Consider the following 23,569-nt stretch of genomic DNA (forward strand, 5'->3'; position numbering starts at 1 on the left):
GAGAAATGGATGGTTGAGATGAGAGATGAAGGGGTAGGAAAGGTGGGCCTCACAAATGCATTTTTCTCTCCATGGAAGATGCTTGGACGTGAGGAGCTCTTACTTGAATTGGATTTGAAAAAAAAAGAAGGAGAGAGAGACTTGTAAAGGGAGAGAGAGAGAGGGAGTGATGGGTGATGGAGTGATGGATGTGGTGGTGATGGGTGTAAGAGCCCCTTTTTGACTTTTGTGGCTAATGGTGTAAGAGAAGTTATGGGTTGTAAGAAACTTTTTGACTTTTGGGGCTTGCTTGGGAAAGGGTGAAAGGTGATGTGTACTTGACATGATGGGATTGATGGGTTGATTGATTGATGTGACACCTTATAGAGATTCCCTCAGAATTCGCACGCGCGGCGTTTTCCTCGCACCGAACGCTGGCCCACATCTCCCAACCAGGGTATCGCCTCGGCGCGCAAGTCGCGGCATCGGAACCGCGGCGACGATGCGGTCGCTAAGGTATAAGTCCTGGGTTGAGTCGACTCGGGTTGACGGCATGAGAATCAGGGTCGCGCGCAAATACCGGTTAAGGGTCGAAGGTTGCCGGAATTCGACCGGAAAGACCGCGGAAGCCTATGGAACGGTACGGTCTAGGATACAGGGCTTACAGGTGGCCCTAATTATCCCTACTATTTTTTGGTGTGGTCCACTTGAGCTTTAGATCTGCTTTATTTTTGGGCTCCTACCAAAAGTGAGCCATAACACATACATCCTGGAAGGGTCACTGTGGAATCCGGGACCTCCGAATATTGGGTGGACCACAGTCCTCCACAACTGACATCAGCAATGATGCCATTCAACCACTTTTATAAAAGATCCTCATCTTATCACTTCTATGAAAGATCCTCTCGAGACTTCGACACTTCCCCATGAATGTCATGGGTTAAAATTTATAACACTAATACTTGCATGGCATGTTTGGAAGGGAGCTGATTAGGTGAGACCCAGGATCCACTGAGGTGGGTGGGGCCCTGACTGTGGGGCCCACTGTGATGTATGTGACTACTTCCATGCTGTCCATATCCATATTGAAAGCTCATTTTAGGGAAGCAGGTTCAAATCTCAAGAGGACCGTATTACAGGAAACAGTTGTAATCGACCATTAAAAGCTTCTCATGGGCCACAAAGTTTTGAATCAAGCTGATATCTGTGGGGTCTCTTCATCACGATCTTTGTGACCTTGTCAACGGGTTGGATAACAAATAAACATTCTGGTGGCCTTCATGAAGTTTTTAATGGTGGAGATACATTAACTACTGTTTTCTTCATGTGGTATGGTTTACATAAGATTTGGACCTGCTTCATTTTTTCGTTTACATAAATTGAGCTTTCAAAACGGTTGGTTGGCATGCATTCAAGGCACATACATCATTGTAAGTCCCACAGTCAGGGGTCTCACCCACCTCGGTGGATCTTGGTCTCACCGGTCCGCTCCCTATTTAAAGGGCTTTTGAATTAACGAGGGATCTTGACAGCAAAATTCTTCAAAAAATTACCATTTCACGCCCGACATGACTGATTTTGACAGCTAATTCTTCAAAAATTACAATTCCACATCTGATGTCATCAAAGATGCCATTCTACCAACTTTTATGAAAAATCCAGACCTTTTGGATAATTATGATAAAACCATAACAATGAAAAGTTCCGAGTTAGAAAAATTGGCTGCATTTCAGCTCAAACTTCAAACCAAATTTAAATAGATGAAAGTGAAAACTCTTTAGGCCTCACCCTGATGTGTGTGTTATATCCACATCATTCATTCATATTCTTAGATTATTTATGAGATGGGCTAAAAATGAGATGAATCTAAAGCTCAAATTGACCACATGGCAGAAAGTAATAGGTTCAATGATAGGTGGCATATTCCTACTGCTTTCCTTGCATGGTCTACTTAAACTATAGATTTGCCCCATTTTTAGACTTATGTCATAAAATGATATGACATGATAAATGTAGTGGATAAAACACACATTAATGTAAGGTCGGCATAATTTTACCACAAAGACATCATGCTTATATCATGCAAATTAAGACATTTGTACCTGTGAAATCTCATTGAAAAAATATAAAAATAAATACTTATTAAAATTACATCCAATCAGATAAGCAGATTTGGTCTATATGAATGGACTTTCGGATTTTTAAGAAATTTTGACTGCAAACTTGTTCAAAAATTATAATTTTACCAAGAAACACTTGATCCAAAATTGATATACATGTGGTAAGATATTATCACAATTCTAATACATTTGTTTTTCTTTAGAAAGTGGTAAAGTAGAGAATTATATGACTCATTTATATTTATATGATATCTAACTAGACGTAATCTACGGTGATGTTTAGAAGATTAAAATATTTAGTCAATCTATCTAAATATAAGGTAGGACACAACTTGAAAATGATACATACTTTTAGAAATATCAAAATTCACATGCAACCCATCTAGTGATATTATTGGCAAGATCTTTAGTTCTGTAATTAATACAGCGGGTGTATATGCTAGGTAAGCAAAAGGTGGTACACGGGGGTCTTAGAATTTTCAAATCTCATTAATTTTTAAATAAAAATAAGATATGAGGGTACATTGGTAACTTCACTTTTTGATAAGTGCAATGACTTTTGTATAAGAGAATTACCAAGATGCCCACGATTAGTTTTTTTTTTTTTTAATGACATCCAACCCATCTAACATATGCACCCAAGTATAGCAAATGCCCAGACAAAATATTAGCCTATCAAATCACTAATTCTCTATGGTGACGCGAATTAGTTTTATGATGTGGCCCACCCAACAATTGAACCCACCTTTTCTTATTGATCATCATGGAGAGGGACTCGGATTCAATAGTGACCCTTTAGTACTAGTTGAAGCTCTATGGGCCTCATCATCATGTATGTGTTTTATCCACACAATTCATCAATTTTTCTAGTTCATTTTAGAATCGCATTTAAAAATTAAAGCAAATCTAAATCTTAAGTAGACCACATTATAAGAAATTGTGGGGATTGAGTATCTTTTAAAAACTTATTATGGGCTACAATTTTGGACCGAGCTGATTTTTATGTTTGCCCTTCGTCCAATTTTGTAAGACCTTATTAACAAGTTGGATGACAAAATAGTATCTCAATGGGCCCGCCATTGCTTCCTGTGGTGTAGTACACTTAAGCTTGGATCTGCCTCGTTTTTAGACTCATAACCTAATTTAAGCCAATAACATGAATGTATGGCATGGATAAAATACATACATCATGGTGGGCCTACAAAGCTTTTCGAGTACCAAATTGAATCTTAGTCTTACGGTAAAGTACATAGGTGTTATACACATGCAATTGAGCCCACAATTATGGAGTTTAACACCTTTTTAAGAAAATAAATAAATAAAATATCTGCGCAATTTCAGAATAATTCCTATTTTTTTAAAATATAGGAGGGTAAATATGTCATTTATCTTATCTTTTGTGCAGGGCACAGGTCATTTTTAAGGGCCGTGCAAACGGACGCAGTTAGGGGCCAGCTACCTCGTGTGAACGCCTGTGGGCCCCACCATGATGTGTACTTTTTATCCAAACCGTCCATTCATTTTTTTAGATCATTTTAAGGCACAAGCTAAACAATGAGCAGATTCAAATGTAAGGTAGATGATACCACAGGAAACAATGGGGATATCCAAATGTAAGGTAGACCATAACACAGGAAACAATGGGGATAGAACGCTTATTGTTAAAATCTTTTTGGAGGGTCAGTGAAGTTTTGGATCAATTTAATATTTGTGTTTTCACTTCATCCAGTTTTGTGTGACCTTACCAATAGGTTGGATGGAAAGCTAAACATGATAGTGGGCCATGAGGATTTTTTAATGGTGGACATTCGGTCAATAATGTTTTCCTGTGGTGTAGTCCACCTGAGATTTCAGTCAGCCTCCTTTTTAGTACTATGCTCTAAAATGAGAAGGTAAAATGGATGGATAACTGATATAAAATATATAAATCTTGGTGGGCTCAGAGAGCTTTGACATCAGCTAGTTGGCTGGTGTCCCGGTCACTAGCCAAACTGCGTCCGTGCAAAGAGCCCTGGCGCCGTCAACGTGGGAAATGGACTGGCTACTCCCCTGCCACTGTCCAAACCGCGTCCGTGCAAACAGCCCTGGCCCAGTCAAAGAGGGAAATGGACTGGCTACTCCCCTGCCACTAGCCAATGGCCAGTGGTCAGTCCTCTGTAGAGCCATTATGATATAGGTGCCTCATCCATGCCATCAATTCTTTCTTTCAGATAATTTTATGATATGAACTCAAAACTGAAATAATTAAAATCTTAAGTGGGCCACATAGTGTTGATTGGACTCTCACCGTTAAAAACTTCTCCAGGCTGCAAAAGTTTTGGATCAAGTTTATATTTGTTTTTTTGCCTTCAGTCAGGTCTGTATGACCTTATCTAGGGGTGTACATCGAGTCGAACCGAGTTGAGCTAGCCTCAGTTCAACTTGGCTCGGCTACTGGTTGACCTCAGCTCGAACTTAGCACGGCTTGGTCCTTGAGCTTGATTGGTCAGCTCAGCTCAATTTGATCAGCAGCTCAGGCCAATTCAAGCCAAATTTGAGCCAAGGTTGAGCCGAGTTCACCATTGCAGCATTTTCACAAACACATGAATTATACCTTCAAAATCTCAATGTATTTGAGACAACAACAATGATTTTACAAGTATTTTATCAAACACCTTCTAAACAATATATACAAAAAAAGAGTGTTGGTTTCATATACAAACCTTCCTTGCCACCAACAACACTTCTTTGATTCATTTCATTAAACACTTGATGAGCAACATCAATATCAAAGTAACCGAGATACCGAACTAGTTTGATCCGAGTTCGATTCAAGTTGAGTTTAATCTAAGTTAAGTTGAGCTAGGCCAACTCGAACTCATTTTCAAGCTCAGAAAATCAGCTCAATTCAGCTCGAAGTCAGCTTAGAATTGAACCAAATCGAACTTTTTCTAGCCGAGCCGAGCGAGCTAACCAAGCTAGCACGGTTCGTATACCGCAGATGATGTCGAACAAACATTAAACATTATAATAGGCGTTAAACATTATAATAGGCTTTATTAGGTTTTTAATGGTAGACGCCGATGTTGTGGTCCACCTGAGATTTTGATTTGCCTCCTTTATGGCATACTTTTTAAAACGGGGTCTAAAAATGAATATAGGTGCGGATAAAACACAGATCATAATGGGGCCCACATAGCATTGATCATTAGCCACCTGGCTAGTGGCAGCGTCACTAGCCAAACCGCGTCCGTCAAGAAGTAAGGCCCGCTACGGAAAATTAACTCGACGGACAGTCGCCTGCCTCTCACTATCCACAAAAATGGAATTGAATCCAAACCGTTAAATGGGCCATGTTCTCACTAAAGGCATTTCCAACCATTCAAGAGTGGAATCGAATCTAAACCACTAACGCTTCATGATTTAATCTGCCTACAAATTGAATACATTTTCTCCCCGTAGCCTATTCCTGGTGGGACCCACCTAACAGTTCCACCTTTCCAGGCCAGGTGCATGACCCCATCTCAGCCAGCGGAGTACGAATTTAATTCAGTAGTCCGCGGGCTACAATACCGACCTTGCCTGTATAAAAGGACACCCCATCCAGTCTTCCCCAGCACTCTCTCTCTCTCTCTCTCAGAGAAGCAGTGAAAATGGCAAGCTCTCAGTGCTGTGCAAATCCTCCAAAGTTGAGCTCTACCTGCGGGCAGGGTGGTGTAGAAGACGTCGGTGGCCTCAAGACCTACATCACCGGCCCTTCCGATTCCAAGCTTGCTGTTCTCCTCGTTTCCGACGTTTATGGTACATGTCGATTTCACCTCCTTTCATGCACTATGCAGATTTCTACCAGTTTTAGTTTTAGTTTTTTTTTTTGGTATTTGGGTGTTGAGAATTCGATGTATTCGATGTTTGGTATGTGAGAATTCGATATTGGTTTGTTGAAATATTGATGTTTTTCTTCGTTTTCCATTGATTTGTTGATGGTATTTTTTGTTCATTCAGGGATCGTTTGGATGGTGGTAAATGGGGTAAGTAGTAAATGATTTACTAGCAAATCATTTACTACTTGTGTTTGGATGCTCTAATTTGCTTGTAAATCATTTCCTACTTGTAAATGATTTACTAGCAAAGCCCCTTCTCATTTACCAGCAAAAAGATAGTTTTCATTTACTAGTAAATGAGGAGATGGTACGGCTCTATTAATTATTATTATTATTATTATTATTTTATGACAGCCTATAAAGCAGATTTCATTTACCATTTACAGGTTATCCAAACACTGTAAATGATTCACTAGTAAATCATTTACTGCCATCCAAACGACCCCTCATGTAGTTTGCTATTCTTTGTTTTTTTGAATATATTCACACGTTGGTATTTTTTATTTTTGAATTTTTTTATGCTTTATTTTTTTATTTTTTTTATTTATGCTTGATATGAATGTGTTTGATTTTGGATTTTGAGGATATTTGGTGGGTTTTTAGTATTTTTGTTCCTTTTGATTTTGATTTTTAAAAAAAATAAAATTTCCTTTCATGTAGTTTACTGTCCTTTGTTTGATTGGTCGTAATGATATGTAGTTAACTGTAAATAAGTAATAATTATTTACCTTTATATTTTCTGGAAATGTAGAGCATCTGAACAAATCTCGCATTGGGTTTTGTGCTATGTGGTAAAACTTTGTGGGCCCTACCATGATTTATATGTTTCATCCATGCCGTCCATTCATTTTTCCAGATAATTTTAGGTCATGACCCTAAAAATGAGGCAGATCCAAAGCTCAGGTGGCCCACGATAGGAATAATTACCTCCACCATTGAACCCACTGTTTTCTGTGGTGTGGTCCACTTGACCTTTGGATCTGCCACATTTTTTTGGCTCATGCTCTAAAATGATTTGAAAGGATGAATGAACGGTGTGGATATAACACACACACACACACCATGGATTCATCATGTTGGGGTCCAGAGAGTTTAGCTTTAAAAAGAGGTTGAAATGTGCACTGTTTTTAAGGTGGAATTCCGTCTCTTCCAAAAAGATGGCAAAAACCATCATTATGCTTTTACCACAAATTACTACCATTTACCTCCAATCAAACAGGCAATGCCTTTAACTTGTGTAAAATATAAGAAAATTGCGCATGACTTTGATACAGGTGGTGTTTGGGGGAGGAAAGTTACCTGTAACTCTCTCAACCTGTAACTTTCTTAAGGAGAAAGCTGTGAAAATCTTGCAGGTAGTGAGGTTGAGTTTCAAGTTACCTGTAACTTTAAAATGGGCTTAAGGGTCGTTTGGCAGCTGGGATTTAAATTCCTTCCAGTGGATTTTGAAACCTGTGGAATCAAGAGGGTTGTTTTGCAAATCAGCTTTGAGGTGGGAATGCAAAAAGGGCTCTTGGGAGGGATTTTGGAGGAATCAAAATCCAAATCCTTCAAAATCCTTGCCACCAAACGTGCGGTTTTTTATTATTATTATAAAACAGAAAAAACCTGTATTGGCACTGTAATGGATTGTTATGGGGCATTTTTTCCATCACGGCCATTATGACCTGTAACCCGTAACGGTTGTCGACATTACCATTATTTAACAGCCATTATGGCACACCTTGGTGCTTAGAACTAACCTTTTGGTACAAATCCCTTTTTCTAATTTAAGCAGTGAGAAGGGTTTGTTTCTGTTGTCGTTTTGTTGCCGCTGTAGCTTCTCTTGCGATCTTTGAGATTCAAATGCTTAATGTGGCATACTTGATTGTGTTGTGACTTGTGATAATATTAGTGGGATTTTGATATTTTCCGTTTTGCTTTTTTTTTTATTCACTCTTCTATAAATTGTTTTTGTTTGAGGTGGGCATATGTATTTATAGCAAATTGTCCAAAAAAAAAAAAAGTAATTATAGCGAATTGGTGTTGTCATCATTGTAGCTGTTGCAACTTGCAGCCACCAACTTGCAGCACCATCACTTCCATTCTCATCCTCATCATCATCCTTGTTGTTGTGTTGGCATAGTCGTAATTTCACTTGCTTTTTTGAATATCACCTTTTCTGCTGGCTTCTAACTTTTGTTGCTAGCCTTCACCACCATTTTGAAAATGGTGGTGACTCATCCTCCTCACATGTGGCACTGTGTGTGTGTGGCTGTCTAGGACCTTCCAAAACTTTTGGAGTGGGTATTGTGGGCAGAGCATATATTTAAATTCACACTGGAAGAGAAGTCCTATCTATTCAATGATTGCTATCAAATGGATGGTTAAAAGTAAAACATTGAGTAGTCCAAATTCCATGGGAAAAATATTATCTTCTCAGTGTAATTTTTGGTTGTGCCCCATCCACAATTTGGCATGCTAAAAAGGGGGCTGATATGCAGGTATTTGTTGGTTAAATAGTTTTTTAATGGACATTCTATAAATAGGATTGTGTTCCAGTACTAGCTATAGTAACTTCCTACAATAACGGTACAACTCTCTATAGTAACTGCTACAGTATGCTTCTTTTTTTTTTTTTCTTTAAATTTTTAAAAAGGGATAATCATTTCATTTGTGGTTTATATAAAGTTATATATATATATATATATATATATATATATATATATATATATATATTATTTTTACCTATGTACATGGTTTGTAATGACATACAGCTTGGAATATTGATATAAAGAAAAAATAGGTTTTTTATTTTATTTTTATTTTTTTTATTTTTTATAGAGAAGAGGTAGTCTTGTAAACAGAGAAAACCCTAAGAAATAAATCTTTTCTATTGAATTGTGTGAAAGGCGTGTGATTTAATTTTCTTTTCTTTTCTTCATCCTACAATGTCAAATCCATCCGCATTGCATCAAGTTGGTATCATAGGATAAATTGGCTACTGAGGAAATATCCTGGAGGAAGTAATAAGGAGACATGGCAATTGGAGGGAATTATAAGAGAGTTGAAGCCGATTGGATAAGTTGACACTGTTGACACAAGATCAAGGAGAGGCTCCTCGTCTGGGACGAGCTGTTAGCGTTGTGTAACTGTATATTGGTGATCACAACACTGTTCCAGTTGGTCATCCTCATGATGGAAGAGATGACTGATTGGAGGATCATGACTGCAAATATGGTGTAAGAGTTGAGATGCCTGGGTCCAGTGAAGAGCCTAAGAATTTCAAAATGCACAAATCCAAAACTTATATTAGAAGGAAGTATCCAACAATTACATCACAAACAAAGATGACACTTGGTCGATGGGTGGATTGCAGATGGATCGATGCACATATTGGCAGAACTTGATGTGGTGTATTTCGACGCATGTATGACACATCATTTCACAAAGATCAAATTAGGCAATTCAAGATTCAAGAGTGATATGGAGGGCACAACATTGAATTTGGTCCACGAAAGGACGAGGGAAGCAACAATGCACAATAATATGGGGTGCCTCAAAGATCATGGCAACTCGATGGGTGGGCCTACATTCTAAGTTTCTGACAAAAGCTGAAAGTGCACCTTTACAATGATGTTCTTGTTTGAGGATGCATGCGGTCCGTACTGCATTATAGTAACATTCTACATTATGCCCTGCAGTAGTGCAGCTGAGATTTATTAGAGTTTGAAACTAAATTCAGGTTCGGCTATCTTTCTAGACATGCATGATTTTGTAGATGACATGTGGTTTGGAATATCACTAAAGGAAACATAGGTTATTTTATAGAAGAGAGTCTTTTGCAGAGGGAGAAAACCCAAAAACACCAATGTTTTCTAATGTAATTGTGTGAAAAGCGTGTGATTTAATCCCTATCAATTCTCCTTTTCTGCTTCCTACAATATCAAATATAGTTTCTGTGCATGCATTGAGTCTAGTTTTTGTGGTTTTGGTAGTTTTTATTAGAATTCCTACAAATAATAATGTACTGAAAAACTCGCTACAGTTCTTGATACTGTACGGCATTCTAGTAACATGCTACATTATGCCCTGCACTAGTGCAGCTGAGATTTATAGTTTGAAGCTAAATTCAGGTTTGGATATCTTTCTAACAATGCATGGTTTGTCAGATGACGTATGGTTTGGAATATCAATAAAGGAAACGTAGGTTATTTTTATAGAAGAGTCTTTTGCAGAGGGAGAAAACCCAAAAACACCAATGTTTTCTAATGTAATTGTGTGAAAAGTGCATGATTTAATCCCTATCAATTCTCCTTTTCTGCTTCCTATAATCTCAAATCCAAACTTCATCACATGATTTTTTTTTTTTTTTGTTTCTTGATTTTTTTGTTTTATTTTGTTGTCATGGTTGTTGAAGTTATAATCATGTTGTTGTCATCTTTGTCACTGTCATCATTTTCATATGCAGCACTTGCTTACTATCATGTCTTACATGTTTGACTTGAACATTTTACAGGATATGAAGCACCAAACTTGAGGTATGGCGAATTCTTATCTATGTTCTTTACCTAATTGTTTAATTTTATGATTGATATCTTGAGATGATAAACATGGTTTCCTCATAGTTCTCTTATGGCTATACATATTATAGGGTCTGAAAAGATCAGGATTTAAATTTTTGCACTTAACAAGTTTGTGGCCCAAATGATCTAAAATCATGTTATTTGTCATTTTTATTTATAAAGTTGTGATGCATGTGCATTCATTCATAAACACTTGTGTGATTTCAATCAGCATGTTCAATATAGCTCTCTTTGAATATTAACATGTTTGCTTTCACCATTTTATTTATAGAAATGAGACCTCTCTTAAGCTTTTGACCTGTAAATGGTGAAGGAGGTCTGGGGGTTTCTTCTTTAAGTTGCTCAACATTTCATGGTCATTCCAAATTCGGTTGCGGATCTTTTAAATGGTGGATTGTAGGGTCATTCCAAACTGAGTCAATGAGTTGTATGGAGGTTGCTTCCTTTAGCTCTTATGTGGGGAATATGGAATGAACAAAATAAATGGACTTTTTTTAGTATCTTGTTGTTGATATTTGTACTGAAGGAAAGAATTGGATACTTCATCAAGTTAGGATTAGTATTGAAGCTTTTAAAGTACTGGTGCCTCAAAATTGGGTGGTAGTTGGAACTTGGTCATTTTTAATTATGTCAAGCATTGGGAGAAGATTGACCAATTGGTGCCTGGGCTTGTGAAAATTGAATGAGGAGAATTCTAGTGGCTCGGTGGTTGGGGTGTCATTTGAGAAGAAGCTTGCTTGCTGGGTTGGTGCGGCTTATTTTCATAGCCCTCTTGAATTGGTGAATCCAATTCTATAGAATTGAGGGCTATAACAAAGGGCTACAACAGGCCATAACAAAGAACTACAACTTTTCTTCAATTCTCTAAATGGCCCTGTCATGGTGGAAATAGACTTGAAGGTCAGCCTCTGGAATTGGTGAATCCAATTCTATAGAATTGAGGGCTATAGCAAAGGGCTTCAACAGGCTATAACAAAGAACTACAAGTTTTCTTCAATTCTGCAAATAGCCCCTTCATGGTGGAAATGGACTTGAATGCGACCATCTCTTGGGTCAATACTTTGTTGTAATATCCTGGTTCTGTAGAAAGGAGTGTTTGTAGTCAATGAGATCAAAGATTTGGTTGATTTTTTTAAAAAAAATTATTGAGGCGGGTATCCGGGAGGGTGAACTCCTTAAGGCTTATTTGGATTATGAAAAGCACGAGAGAGGAAATAATGTTTCTAGAAAACCGCATCTCCAGAAAATTGTGGAGGAAACCTTCCCTGCTTGTTTTTTGTCAAAGAGAAAAAAAAGCATTTCAGAGGGTTTTTTTTTTTAAAAAACCGGGGCTAGACGTCTAGTCCCCTTCTTATTTATATTAAGCGATGTCCCAAATTACATAAAACACCCTTAGAATCAAGGGAAAAATAAGAAAAACAAAAGGAAAGGAAAGAAAAATAACAAGATAAATAAGAGAGAATAAGAGATGGTCCATGGTCTAGAGAGAGAAGGCCCACGGTCTAGAAATATTTACACTCCCTCTCAAGCTAAGGCATAGATATCAATCATGCCCGACTACGAGGAATATGCCGTCCAACTTCAACAGTACGAGCCTTGGTGAAGATGTTGTTGATGGAATGGGGAGAGAGATCTGAGTAGCAACTGGTATCAAGAGAAGAGATTACTTTTTCCTTGACAATTAAAATTCAAAATTCATCTTATTGATGAGTCATAAGACAATTTAGGTAAGTTGAGCCGTAGACAGAACAAAAGGGAGTACAAATAATGCCATAAACAACCTTCTCACAAATAAAGTGACAATTAGCTTTAATGTGTTCTTTTCGCTCATGAAAACTATGATTAGAAGGTATATGAATAACATCTTGATTATTACAATTCATAGGCATCAAAGTCTTCACTTGAAATCCCAATTCATAACCACAAAATTTTCCATGCGGTATTTTCCATAGCACGGTACTTTGCCTCAACATTGGATTGTGTAATAACTCTATAATTTTTAGTCTTCCAGGCAGTGTTCATAGTATCGGTATCATTACAAGTTTCGCTGGCTGGGGATACAAAAAAAAATATCGTTATCGTTGATAATATTGCTGATTCCCAAAAATGTGGGGAAGCATGGGGAAACCGGTGGAATTTTTCAATGAAACTTACACATATTTGCATATTTGAGAATCAAATGATAGGGAAAAAGATGCATATTTGCATATTTAGGAATCAAATAATAAGTTTCCCTTAATGGGGCCTAAAAGAATGTATCATTGACACAGGGAAACATTGGGGAAACATGGGTAAATTGGTGGATCCATCCATCCATCCATGCATGCACATACATACATTCAAACATACATGCATGATCCATCTATCCATGCATGCATGCACACACATGTATACACATCCATCCAACCAACCACCCATGCATACATTCATCCATCCATGCATGCATGCATATATACACATACAAACATGCATTTCATCATACAACCATACACCCATTAAAAAAATTGAAATGAAATTTTTAATAAACATATTTTTGGTGATATTGGTAACATCTGCAATATTATTGAAATATCACTTATACGCTGGCGATACAAGCGACACCTAGAATTTACACAGTAAAAAATATTGTCGATACATTGGCGTTATCAATACAATAGCGAAATTTAGTGATATATCATTGATATCTAGAATTTTTAATACTAGTGTTATCAGTATCATTACCGGTGTTATCGGTATCTCCGAGCTGGAGATATGGATAATATCGGGGAGATTTCGATGATATTGGGGATACTTTGAACAATGCTTAGGGGTAACAAGATCGCTTCCGCAAAAAGTACAATATCTTGTCATAGTCTCGTAGAGCATTAATCTTCTGGTAAAGCTGCCTAATCTGCATCAGAATAGCGTTCAATATCATGATTCCTGCGACAGCTAACAAGATGCCATATCCTGGAGAAGACTTAATGTAGTGTAAGATTTGACAAATTGTCTTAATGTGACTCTGCATAAGACAGACCTGAGAGAGTAATAGTCACATATATTAACTGAATAACCAAACGCTGGTACATGCAAGGATCATTAAGAAGTTCCCCATCATCAGCCCAAAGCTTTTTATTAACCTCCAACAGTGAATTAGTAGGTTTGGCACCAAGATTACCAATTGAAGTCAAATCAATGGCATATTTTCGTTGAGTCAATGTCCTTCTTAAAATGAGAGACTTCAATTCAATGAAAGTTTTTTTTAATTATCCAAGATCTTTGATGTAAAAAACCTTGCTTAAAAAGAATTTCAACTCAAAAATTGCTCTAGCACCACAACCTGTAATAAATATCATCTACATTCACACTCACAATAATGATACCTTGTACATGCCATTTGACATATACAGAATGGTCAGAGTGAATGCGAGTAAATCCAATACAAATTAGGGCTATATTGAACTTTTCTAACCAGGCTTGAGGAGCTTGTTTCAAACCATATATAGCCTTCTTAAGATGACATACCTTTCTTTCCTTTTTCATTTTTTTTTTTATATCAAAACTAGGAGGGGGAAGCATTTTAATCTCCTCAGTCAGATCACCATTCAAAAAGACATTCTTAATATATAATTGGTACAATGGCTAATTCAAATAAGCAAGAGAAATGATCACCTGTGTCGAATTCATCTTCGTAACAGGAGTAATATTCTTAAAATAATCATCACCATATGTCTATCTAAATCCTTTAGGCACAAGACAAGCTTTACATTGAGCTATACTACCATTGGAGTTGTATTTAAAAGCATACACTTAATAACAATCTACTAGATTCTTCCTAACTGGTAAATCAATCATATATCCCATGTATGATTCTTCTTAAGATTAGCCATCTCCTCTTCCATAGCTTTTTGACATAGAGGAGAATTAATAGCTTCTTTAAGATTTGTAGGAATAGTGGAAAAAAGAAAACTTAAGAGTAGAAAGAAATGACTTGTGAACTGAAGATATAGAATGATAGGAAATAAAATGTTTAATAGGATGAGAAGTATACTATCGTTTGGCTTTTCTGATAGAATCAGGCAAATCCAATGATGAATCTAAATATGGATTGGTATAAATTGTCAAGCTAGTAGGAACACCATCAGTAAATGTCACTAAAGGAGCATGCTTCATGGTAACCTAAGGAAGAACTGGAGCACGAATATTTCTTCTTTCATACACTTTTATGTCTGATTTAGTCAATTGTGAATCAAAAACAATTTTATCTTTAACACTATCGGGTTTAAAATGAACAAAAAATATCGGACCAGGCTTAAGAGCAGGAAGAAGAAGAACCAAGAACTGTGCTCCCTCTGACCTATAGAAAAATATGGAGCGTCTTTAAAAAACTCAGCATCCATGGATACAATGCTTTTTAGTGACTAGATCAAAACACTCATACCCTTTTTGTGAACACGAATATCCTAAGAAAATACATTTGACGGTCCAATTTGACAATTTATTTCTATGAGGATTTGTATTATAGATATAATAAACACACCAAAAGTACCTACAATGGGATTTCTGGAATAGGATAAAACGCCGAAAAATATTGAATAGGAGACCGATTAGAAAGAATTTTAGTAGGTAAACAATTAATAAAATAATATGCAGTAAGGACCATATCCAACCAAAAGGATTTAGTAATAGACATACCAATGAGAACGCGTGAGTTACTTCTACAAGATGCCTAATCTTTCTTTCAGCAATTCCATTTTGTTGTGTGCGTGTTTGGGCAACAATTTGATGGACAAGCTATAATTTCACTAGGTAAACAATTAATAAAATAATATGCAATAAGGACTGCATCCGACCGAAAGGATTTAGAAATAGGCATACCAATGAGAATGCACGATTAACTTCTAGGAGATGCCTATTCTCTCTTTCAGCAATTGCATTATGATGTGTGCATGTTTAGGAAACAATTTGATGGACAACCTGTGGGGACCACCAGTATGATCAGACAGACATGTCCTCTTCTGTCATCCATGTGTATTAATTGGGTCCCCCACTTTGGTAAGACCTCGAATCAGGACCTCAAAACTTGAAACTCGATTCTCACTCAAGGAACCCTAAAAAATAATATTATTGGATCCCACCATTTGTTTCTATTCATTCTAAAACCGATGCTTTCACATGTAATATTTTTTTTTTGAAAGTTAACCCCCAATTTTACCGAGTCAAATGTACTAGAATAGGAAAAAGGGAACATTCCCAGGAGCGAAACAGAAAGAGTGGCCCTGCCATCACTTGAAAAAGCCACCTTGCAAGCAATGCGCTAAAAGAGTTGAATTTCCATATAGAAGGGTGATCAATTGATATGATGATACAATGATAATAGGTTATATAATGGGCTAGACAATAAATTATATGGGCAATATTGAATTTCCATGTAAAAGCTCTCTTGATAATGGTAAAATCTAAAAACCTATTGTGAATATATTTATAAAAAGCGTGTGCTTAATATTGACTTTATGTTGTAGCTATGTACAGTTTAGAGGAAAAAACTTAGAAAAGAAAGCAATCCAGGAGTGTCTCACCCACTTCCTTGGAGCATTGGAGTGTGATATGTGTCGACATGCGCACTCCACCTTTTTAGAATAATATCTGCAACGAAGGTGGCGATTTTCACTTGTCCTGCCTTGTGAAACCTATAATAACAATGGTATAATCCAATCTACCTATACATTTTGCTGTCCCACTCTACGTCCTAGTTCAAAGATTCTTTCAGTTTCTCTTAGATGCATTTGACCTTGTGATCAGTCGTTTGTTTAGATAGATTAATTCGGTAAATGTATGACCGGCAGATAAATTTCCACGCCTGTTCTAGGCATGTAAACAGCAGCTGATTGAGGTCTGTTTGTTACGGTGGTCTATGGTTGTGTTCAAATATACACATTACAGGTGTTTGGATAAAGCAATTAAACTTACTTCACACAAACATTTCACTACAGTGCATCTGTTCTATTGAAGACAACAGTATTACATTCCACAGCAACAACCCACTCATCGATTACAGTTTGGAGAGAGTAACGATGCCCTCTACTGACTGAAATTTGGTGAAGCATACTGACAAGACCTGGACTGATACATTAAATAGTTACAAGACTGCTCGGCGGGATCATATCACCAACAATGGATTTGTCGAGATACTACAGTCCCTGCATTTATTATGATTTGAAAATCATGATTACATTTTTCCACCTCCTCACCCAGGATACTCCTATCCAAATAGGCCCAGTGGAATGATAGTAATGTGGCCAAGGGAAAAAAGGAAAGAAAAGAAAAGAAATGACAGGGCTGATCTTCAAATAAATTCCCTGTTTCCCAAGATTTCATTATATAATACCTCCTCCTTTTACTACTAGTACTCTTCGTCTTTCATTCCGTGAATACTTATATGATTACTTCTTACTTATGTATGTAAGAAACTTTTTAGTGAAAGCTAATATTACCTACATTTTATTATAAAGGAAGCTTGCAGACAAAATTGCAGCTGCCGGGTTCTATGTGGTGGTTCCTGACTTCTTTTACGGGGATCCATTTGTACCCAATGATCCTAAGAGACCCATTCAGGGGTGGATAAAAGATCATGGAACGGTTGGTTTCTGATCTCTCTCTCTCTCTCTCTCTCTCTCTCTCTCTATCTATCTATCCATCCATCCATCTATCTCTCTATCTCTCTATCTCATATCTTTGTTTAGAGTTTATTATTGATTTTTGAATCACAAGGTCACTTAGTGATGATTGATTGCAAGGAGCATTATGCCTTCTTCTTCTTCTTCTTCTTCTTCTTTTTTTTATTTTTATTTTTTATTTTTATTATAAACTTTTTAGAAAAGTATTTATTTAGGTTTAAAAAGCACACATGTTATGCTGCACACATGCACCATGACCGTATGGTTACTGGATTGCATGTCTCTTTATGTAGGTCAGGGAAGCATGCATGAATCTATGGTTCATGCCTGCATACATGATTGGATGGTTGTTTGTCTATGTTATGCATGCGTATGTAGGTTAGGTGTGAGTCCTCTTCGAGGTACAATATTGAGAATGCTCATTGAATGAGCAATTCAATAACAGATCTCGGAACTAATTGGTATTGATATACCTAGTATCTGTTGATACGAAGTATTTCGGTTATCCCCACAATCCAAGTCCTGGCTGTTGGAATTGCAATAGGTTCGGCAGCGGATCACGAAATCTTGGCGATCTTCTCTATCTAATGAATGAGGAGTCCATTTTGAAATCGCTTGCCCTGCACCCACCCCCTGAGTATATGCTTTAACAGGATAGCATACATAGGTTAACAAAGCATACTTGCCCATATATCTTCATGTGTGCATGCATTATTGCTTTGTTTTTTGTGCATTATATGAACGTGAGAGATTCCTGCATTGATACAAGCAAAACTCGCCTAATTCTGCTTCTGTATGGATGGGCTTATTCAACTGAAATGGAATGCTTTTGCCTTTTGGTTCTCAGCATTCAACTGAAAAGACATCCAGGCTTGGTGGCTAGGATGGATTGCTTTTGAGGCATGATCCACTGAAGGTGGGATGCAACAAACCAGTTGTCTGATTGCTGGACCATGAGCCCACTTTTTGGAATTGAAGACTCGTGTATATTGTGCAAAGTTGAGGGTCGTGTTCCATATGGTTCGTCTAATAAAACCAGCAAAAGTTGTCTAGGGAAAAGGTCACATGCATGGATTGGTGCACCTGGTAACATGTACCAAACATCTCCCACTATCCAGTGTTAGCAGGGGAATCCCTCCACATCTGCCACCAGCTTCACAAAATTTTGGTCAGAAATGTGCATTGGGGGTGATGAGCATGTGTGGTGATCGGGACTGTTGATCTGGTGGGCCACCTGGTGGATCAGCTAGTGGAAATTATTGCAGTAATGGGACAATAATAACCATTCAACTTTGTGAGTTTTTCCATTGCATGTGGACAATTTTTCCATTTTGAGTGACGTGTCCCCTTTCCCAAGCCTCTGATCAGATAGGCCAGCAAACCATGGTCTACCAAACCTACAGTTTTGGTCACTGTTCAAAAATGCCCTATGTATGGCAGAGATGTCTCAGTGTGCATATCCTGAGCTGCATGATGTCCATGTGCCATAGTAGCATTCACTTTCGTTACACTTTAATACATCAGATATGAAAAGGTTTTCTTTCTAAAAGTGCCAGTGTTGGACATGAAGTGATCCAAATGGTCACTTGATTTTTCTCATGCTGATATTGGTAGCTATTTGAAGACGTCACTGTAGCATTCTTCCATTACATGTTTTGGAGTTCGTTCTTGGGTCAAGGCGCATTCAAGTGGTAGCGCTAGGATAACAAAAAACAAAAACTAGATGCGTGCAGATATAACATTGTGTCATGCAATATGCATTTTTTGAACCATCATCTGAATATTAGTCTGCCATTCTAAACCCCATTTTAGGCATTGTCTAGCTGAGAGTGCTTTTCAGTGTCAGTAATTTGAGCAATACACCTATCATGGCACAGCTATCTGTATTCATTCCTTCAATGATGCATCCTTTTGCTATGAATTAATTGCAATATTATGGTAAGAATTCAGCATCCAACAACTTATAACATTCTTACAGGATAAAGGAACTGAAGATGCAAAAGCAGTTGTTGCAGCTTTGAAAAGTAAAGGAATATCTGCAATTGGGGCTGCGGGTTTTTGCTGGGGTGGTGAGATTTTCTTGTCCTCTTTCATTGAGACAAACTTCCTATGGAATCTTTTAGCACATCAACCAGCTATAGTGCCCCATTAAAGATACTGTTAAGCATTTTATTTGTAAGTAGTACTGTTAGACATAGCTAACATTCAACTTCCTATGTCTTTTCTCAGCGAAGGTAGTTGTGGAATTAGGGAAGCAGAGTCTCATTGATGCTGCAGTGCTGTGCCATCCTTCATTTGTCACTGTCGATGATATTAAAGGCAAGCATCTGGAATCTCAAACACTTCCAAATCAGAGGAATCATATGATCATGGTTGTATCGTATGAATATTATTTGTGCATTTTTTGTCTTGAGTTTATGCTTGTGGGGCTCATGATTAGATCACTGATCTGTCTGTGTGGCCTGTCAGATAATTGTCTGGATCACCAGATGATGGGCCCCACTTGTACAAACTCATTAACTGAGGATAGTATTCATATTCTGGTATATAATATCTCTTCAAAGAATTTGTAAATTTCATTAAGCTCCTATGCTTCTGTTGAATCCTGATTCTCTAGAGGTTTTCTTTTCTTTTAATCTGTTTCCATTTATATCTCATAAATAATGATTTATACATTTTCAGAGGTTAAAACGCCCATTGCCATACTTGGAGCCGAGGTTGACCAAATGTCTCCACCAGAGCTGGTGAAACAATTTGAGGAGGCTTTATCTGCGAAAGCTGAGGTAAGGAATCTCCAAGCTTTTAGAACTACAATTGCAGGCTAATCATTTTTTCCCCTTGTGCATGATCTTGTGTTTTGGTGAAACACGTGGATATGACTCAGCCCCTTCATATAGATTGGAGCCATTTGTAATCTCAAATACAGACAAATGGAAGTTGGCATGCGATATCATCTGCCATCAGTATATTTTGCCTATTTTACTCTTGTACGGGTGCTCTGTATGGGTCTAGTTGTTGAACTTGCTCCACGTGTCAGAGTATGGCGACACATCTATGTATGTATTGCTAAAATATTTAAGTATGTATTGCTAAAATATTTATAACATATTTTATTTAGTTCTAAATATATAATCATTTTACTATTTTTTTGACATAAAATATTGGTTACTGCCAAGCTACATCTGACATTTATTCTATACCAAATACCCATGTCTCTTCATTTCTAAACATTGCTTTGAGGGATTTAAAGGATCCAGGTGCTGTATTTGTAACAACTGTCTGATTATCCACTAAAATGAAGGCTAAACCAAGGCCCTGGAACTACTGAGCTTATGTATGACATGGATCCCATGCTGCATCCCATGACTCGCATCTAACACTGGTGCTTCGAGGGTTTTGAAGGGTTTTTCGTAGGTCCCTTTGCGGGGATGAAAATACTATTGAGCATTCCCTTTTTGTATGAATTTCCCAAAAAACCACCTTTCCCTAAAAAGAAAGGCTGGGCCCAAAATACTGCAGATATCTCCCGTTCAGTATATTACCCTTTTACCCATGTACGGAACTTGATCAGAAGCAATGTTACCTAAATAGCCAAATACCCCACGTTTTCCCTTTCGAATTTTGTAATCCTGATTGTGGGTCATTTGCAACCCAGATTGCTATTGTTAGCCACCTGAAATTATGGATTTCTAAGTGTTTGATTAAGGTCAAACCTAAATTTATATTTAGAGTGTAGAGGTTTGTAATTTGATTTGTGCAATAAGATAATAGTATGCGTGCCAGATCTATAATAATAACATCATTTTATATATATAGATTAATATATCAATTCATGTATAAAACTATACTGCATTTACTTCGTTCATATGTGGGAGTGACCCACATGATCCGCCCTAGCATACAATGCATCGGAGGAAGTAGCATACCCTCTGCCTGTTTCCGTCCCGTTTCCGTACCTTATACTGGAGTGACCCGCAATCAACTAACCTTGATCAGGTGTGGTTCCAAAGAAGTCCCAAATCCAGAGATGTAAAAGCAGATCCTTAGACATGCACAATTGGTTGCTATTAACTTGATTCTGTGTTCTCCATAAAACTGAAACATACGTCTTTGTGATAAGTTTTACTGGGACTCACTAAGCTTTTGTTCAAGGCTTCCATACCAATGATTTGATACGCCAACTTCTTAGGGCTGCAACATCGGTTTGAGTTGAACCAACTGACCCAAACTGAGTCTGGGTCTGGTTGGGTCAGGTTGTGGGGGTCCTTGGATTGGGAAGGGGTTGGAAAACTCCAACCTAGTTTGAAATCGGGGTGGGTGGTTTAAGGTCTAGTACAGAGGAATTTGGATCAGGGTTGCAGATTGGGTCCTCTTGAGGTTGGTTTGGCTCGGGTTGACCCTCAACCTGACCCAACTGGCCGAGTTGCTCACCCTATACCTTATGGATGGGACACTGGTCATTCTGTCTACATATTCTTTCCTGTCTTTGCTCTGAACATTTTTTAATCTTTCAAAGGACTGGTCATGGAGCAGACAGTTACGAACTTCCAATGGCAGATTTTGGGCTAAAGGTTTATCCAAGAGATGGCCATGGATTAAATGTCCTAGTTTTTGGGTTTTTTTTTTTTTTTTTTTAATTTTTTTTTTTTAAACACTAATTGAACGTCTTAGTTCTGTTACCATGCACACAAATTTGCTTGTTTGTGTGATCAGTACCCTCTACAAAATGTACCATATTGGCTTTGACTCCTAAGCCTTAGATGCTGATTTCTTTCCGCTTAACTAGTTTTGAAGATTTCTCGTACAAAACAGCTCCATATGTGCAAAATCAATCCATCCACTTGCTTTCAATCTCAAATTTCTTAAATACCATTAGTCTATATGAACCTTGCAAAGTCCACATGAGTGTGCAAGTCTGCTAATGCATATGCTGCCCAATGTGCAAGCACGGCAGATGTGAAATATCCAAGCCATTCATCAAGTGGAACTCATCATGTAGATGTTGCCACCCAAGGAGAAAGGAAGTTCACTCAGTAGGTGTGCCATGATACTAAAAATAAGTGGATGGGTTAGAAAACTTCCACCGGTTTTTAACAATCATGCATTTTTTTTCAGTTAAATGTGGCCCCATCTGACTTGTGTCCTGACCTGATCTTGAAATAGTGAATCTACATGTGTGGTTTTAGCTTGATATCAAGCTGCATTCATGTCATTCTATCACTTCCAGAAATTGCATTCATACGATTCTACTTCGATCAATGGCTGAGAACTGCTGGCCTTTCCACAGGTGGATTCTTTTGTGAAGATCTTCCCGGGGGTGGCACATGGATGGACAGTGAGGTATGATGTTAATGATGATGCAGCTGTGAAGAAGGCAGAAGAAGCGCATCAGGACTCATTGGGCTGGTTCACCAAGTATGTCAAGTAAGAGAAGATACTCCACGCTATCTGATTAAAAACAACATTTAATAACACTAGCATGAGTTTGTGTAACCTGCATTTCTGTGTTATTAGTGGGATTCAGTGAGTGATTCCGACGAGTCTGTAGATGTAGTAATCAAGGTGATTGTTTGTCAGGTTTTGAATATTACTTACCAAATATCTATTATTACAAGTCATAACTCATATGGTTGTCAATTGCTTGGTCCTTGCGTACCATTCCTGGATCTACCTCAAGAATGGCTGCCTTTCAGAAAAGAACAAGAACGGCTGCGTTTGGGTCTGGGTATCATATTTGAAGACCTGGACCCAAATCTGGTCCGGTTTGGGTCCCTGTCAGGCACCCATTGAGGCTTAGGTTGGGTTGGGTTCGGTTGGGTCGGGTTTGTCCGGATTGGGGCACAACCTGGTTGGACCCGTGGTGCGTAGATGGACCTTCTTACACGTTTGTGGCCCAACAAATGTCATTCAATCGATGTTGATGCGGACTAGTTGATACTACTGATATTTTACTGGGACCAACATGGTTAACCCAAATTAAAGAAACGGTCTGGAAATTGGACTTGGACCAGTTTAAATCTGGTTGGCTAACTCGAGAACCCGCTGATCTGGGTAGCCTGTCCTATTAAGTTGGATGCGGACCATTATTTTCTTGTCAGGTTCTGTAGAGAATGTGTTTTTTATTCAATGTTGAGTGCATGCTTGAACCTTAGAACCACGATCAACAAACACATGGAGAAGGTGATCTCAGTGTTGTTTTATATCAGAGGGGTATTAGACATTGCTCAGGCAGAAAGGTTGTACTGGCACAAGAGGAGGGTGAGTGGGCCCATCATCCAATGACCCATGGAGTTGATATTGTGAGCCCTTCTATGGATGGTCCATTGACCCAAATTGCTGTTATTTGGAAGAGTTCTAATCCCTGAAATAGGTGGTCCACAAATGGATGG

The 23,569-nt window shown here is 37.9% G+C and overlaps 1 protein-coding gene across 1 annotated transcript; it reads left to right on the plus strand.

Moving 5' to 3' along the window:
* The first annotated feature begins 5,681 nt into the window (after window positions 1-5,681).
* Window positions 5,682-22,817, plus strand: LOC131226127 (endo-1,3;1,4-beta-D-glucanase-like). Its single transcript, XM_058221838.1, has 7 exons — window positions 5,682-5,879; window positions 10,458-10,479; window positions 17,016-17,142; window positions 19,159-19,249; window positions 19,410-19,499; window positions 19,863-19,963; window positions 22,468-22,817. Exons 1-7 carry the CDS (start codon window positions 5,732-5,734, stop codon window positions 22,606-22,608), a joined length of 720 nt encoding a protein of 239 aa, XP_058077821.1. The 5' UTR covers window positions 5,682-5,731; the 3' UTR covers window positions 22,609-22,817.
* The last annotated feature ends 752 nt before the right edge of the window (window positions 22,818-23,569 follow it).

Source organism: Magnolia sinica, chromosome 14 (genome assembly GCF_029962835.1).
Source record: "Magnolia sinica isolate HGM2019 chromosome 14, MsV1, whole genome shotgun sequence".
Classification (NCBI taxonomy): domain Eukaryota; kingdom Viridiplantae; phylum Streptophyta; class Magnoliopsida; order Magnoliales; family Magnoliaceae; genus Magnolia; species Magnolia sinica.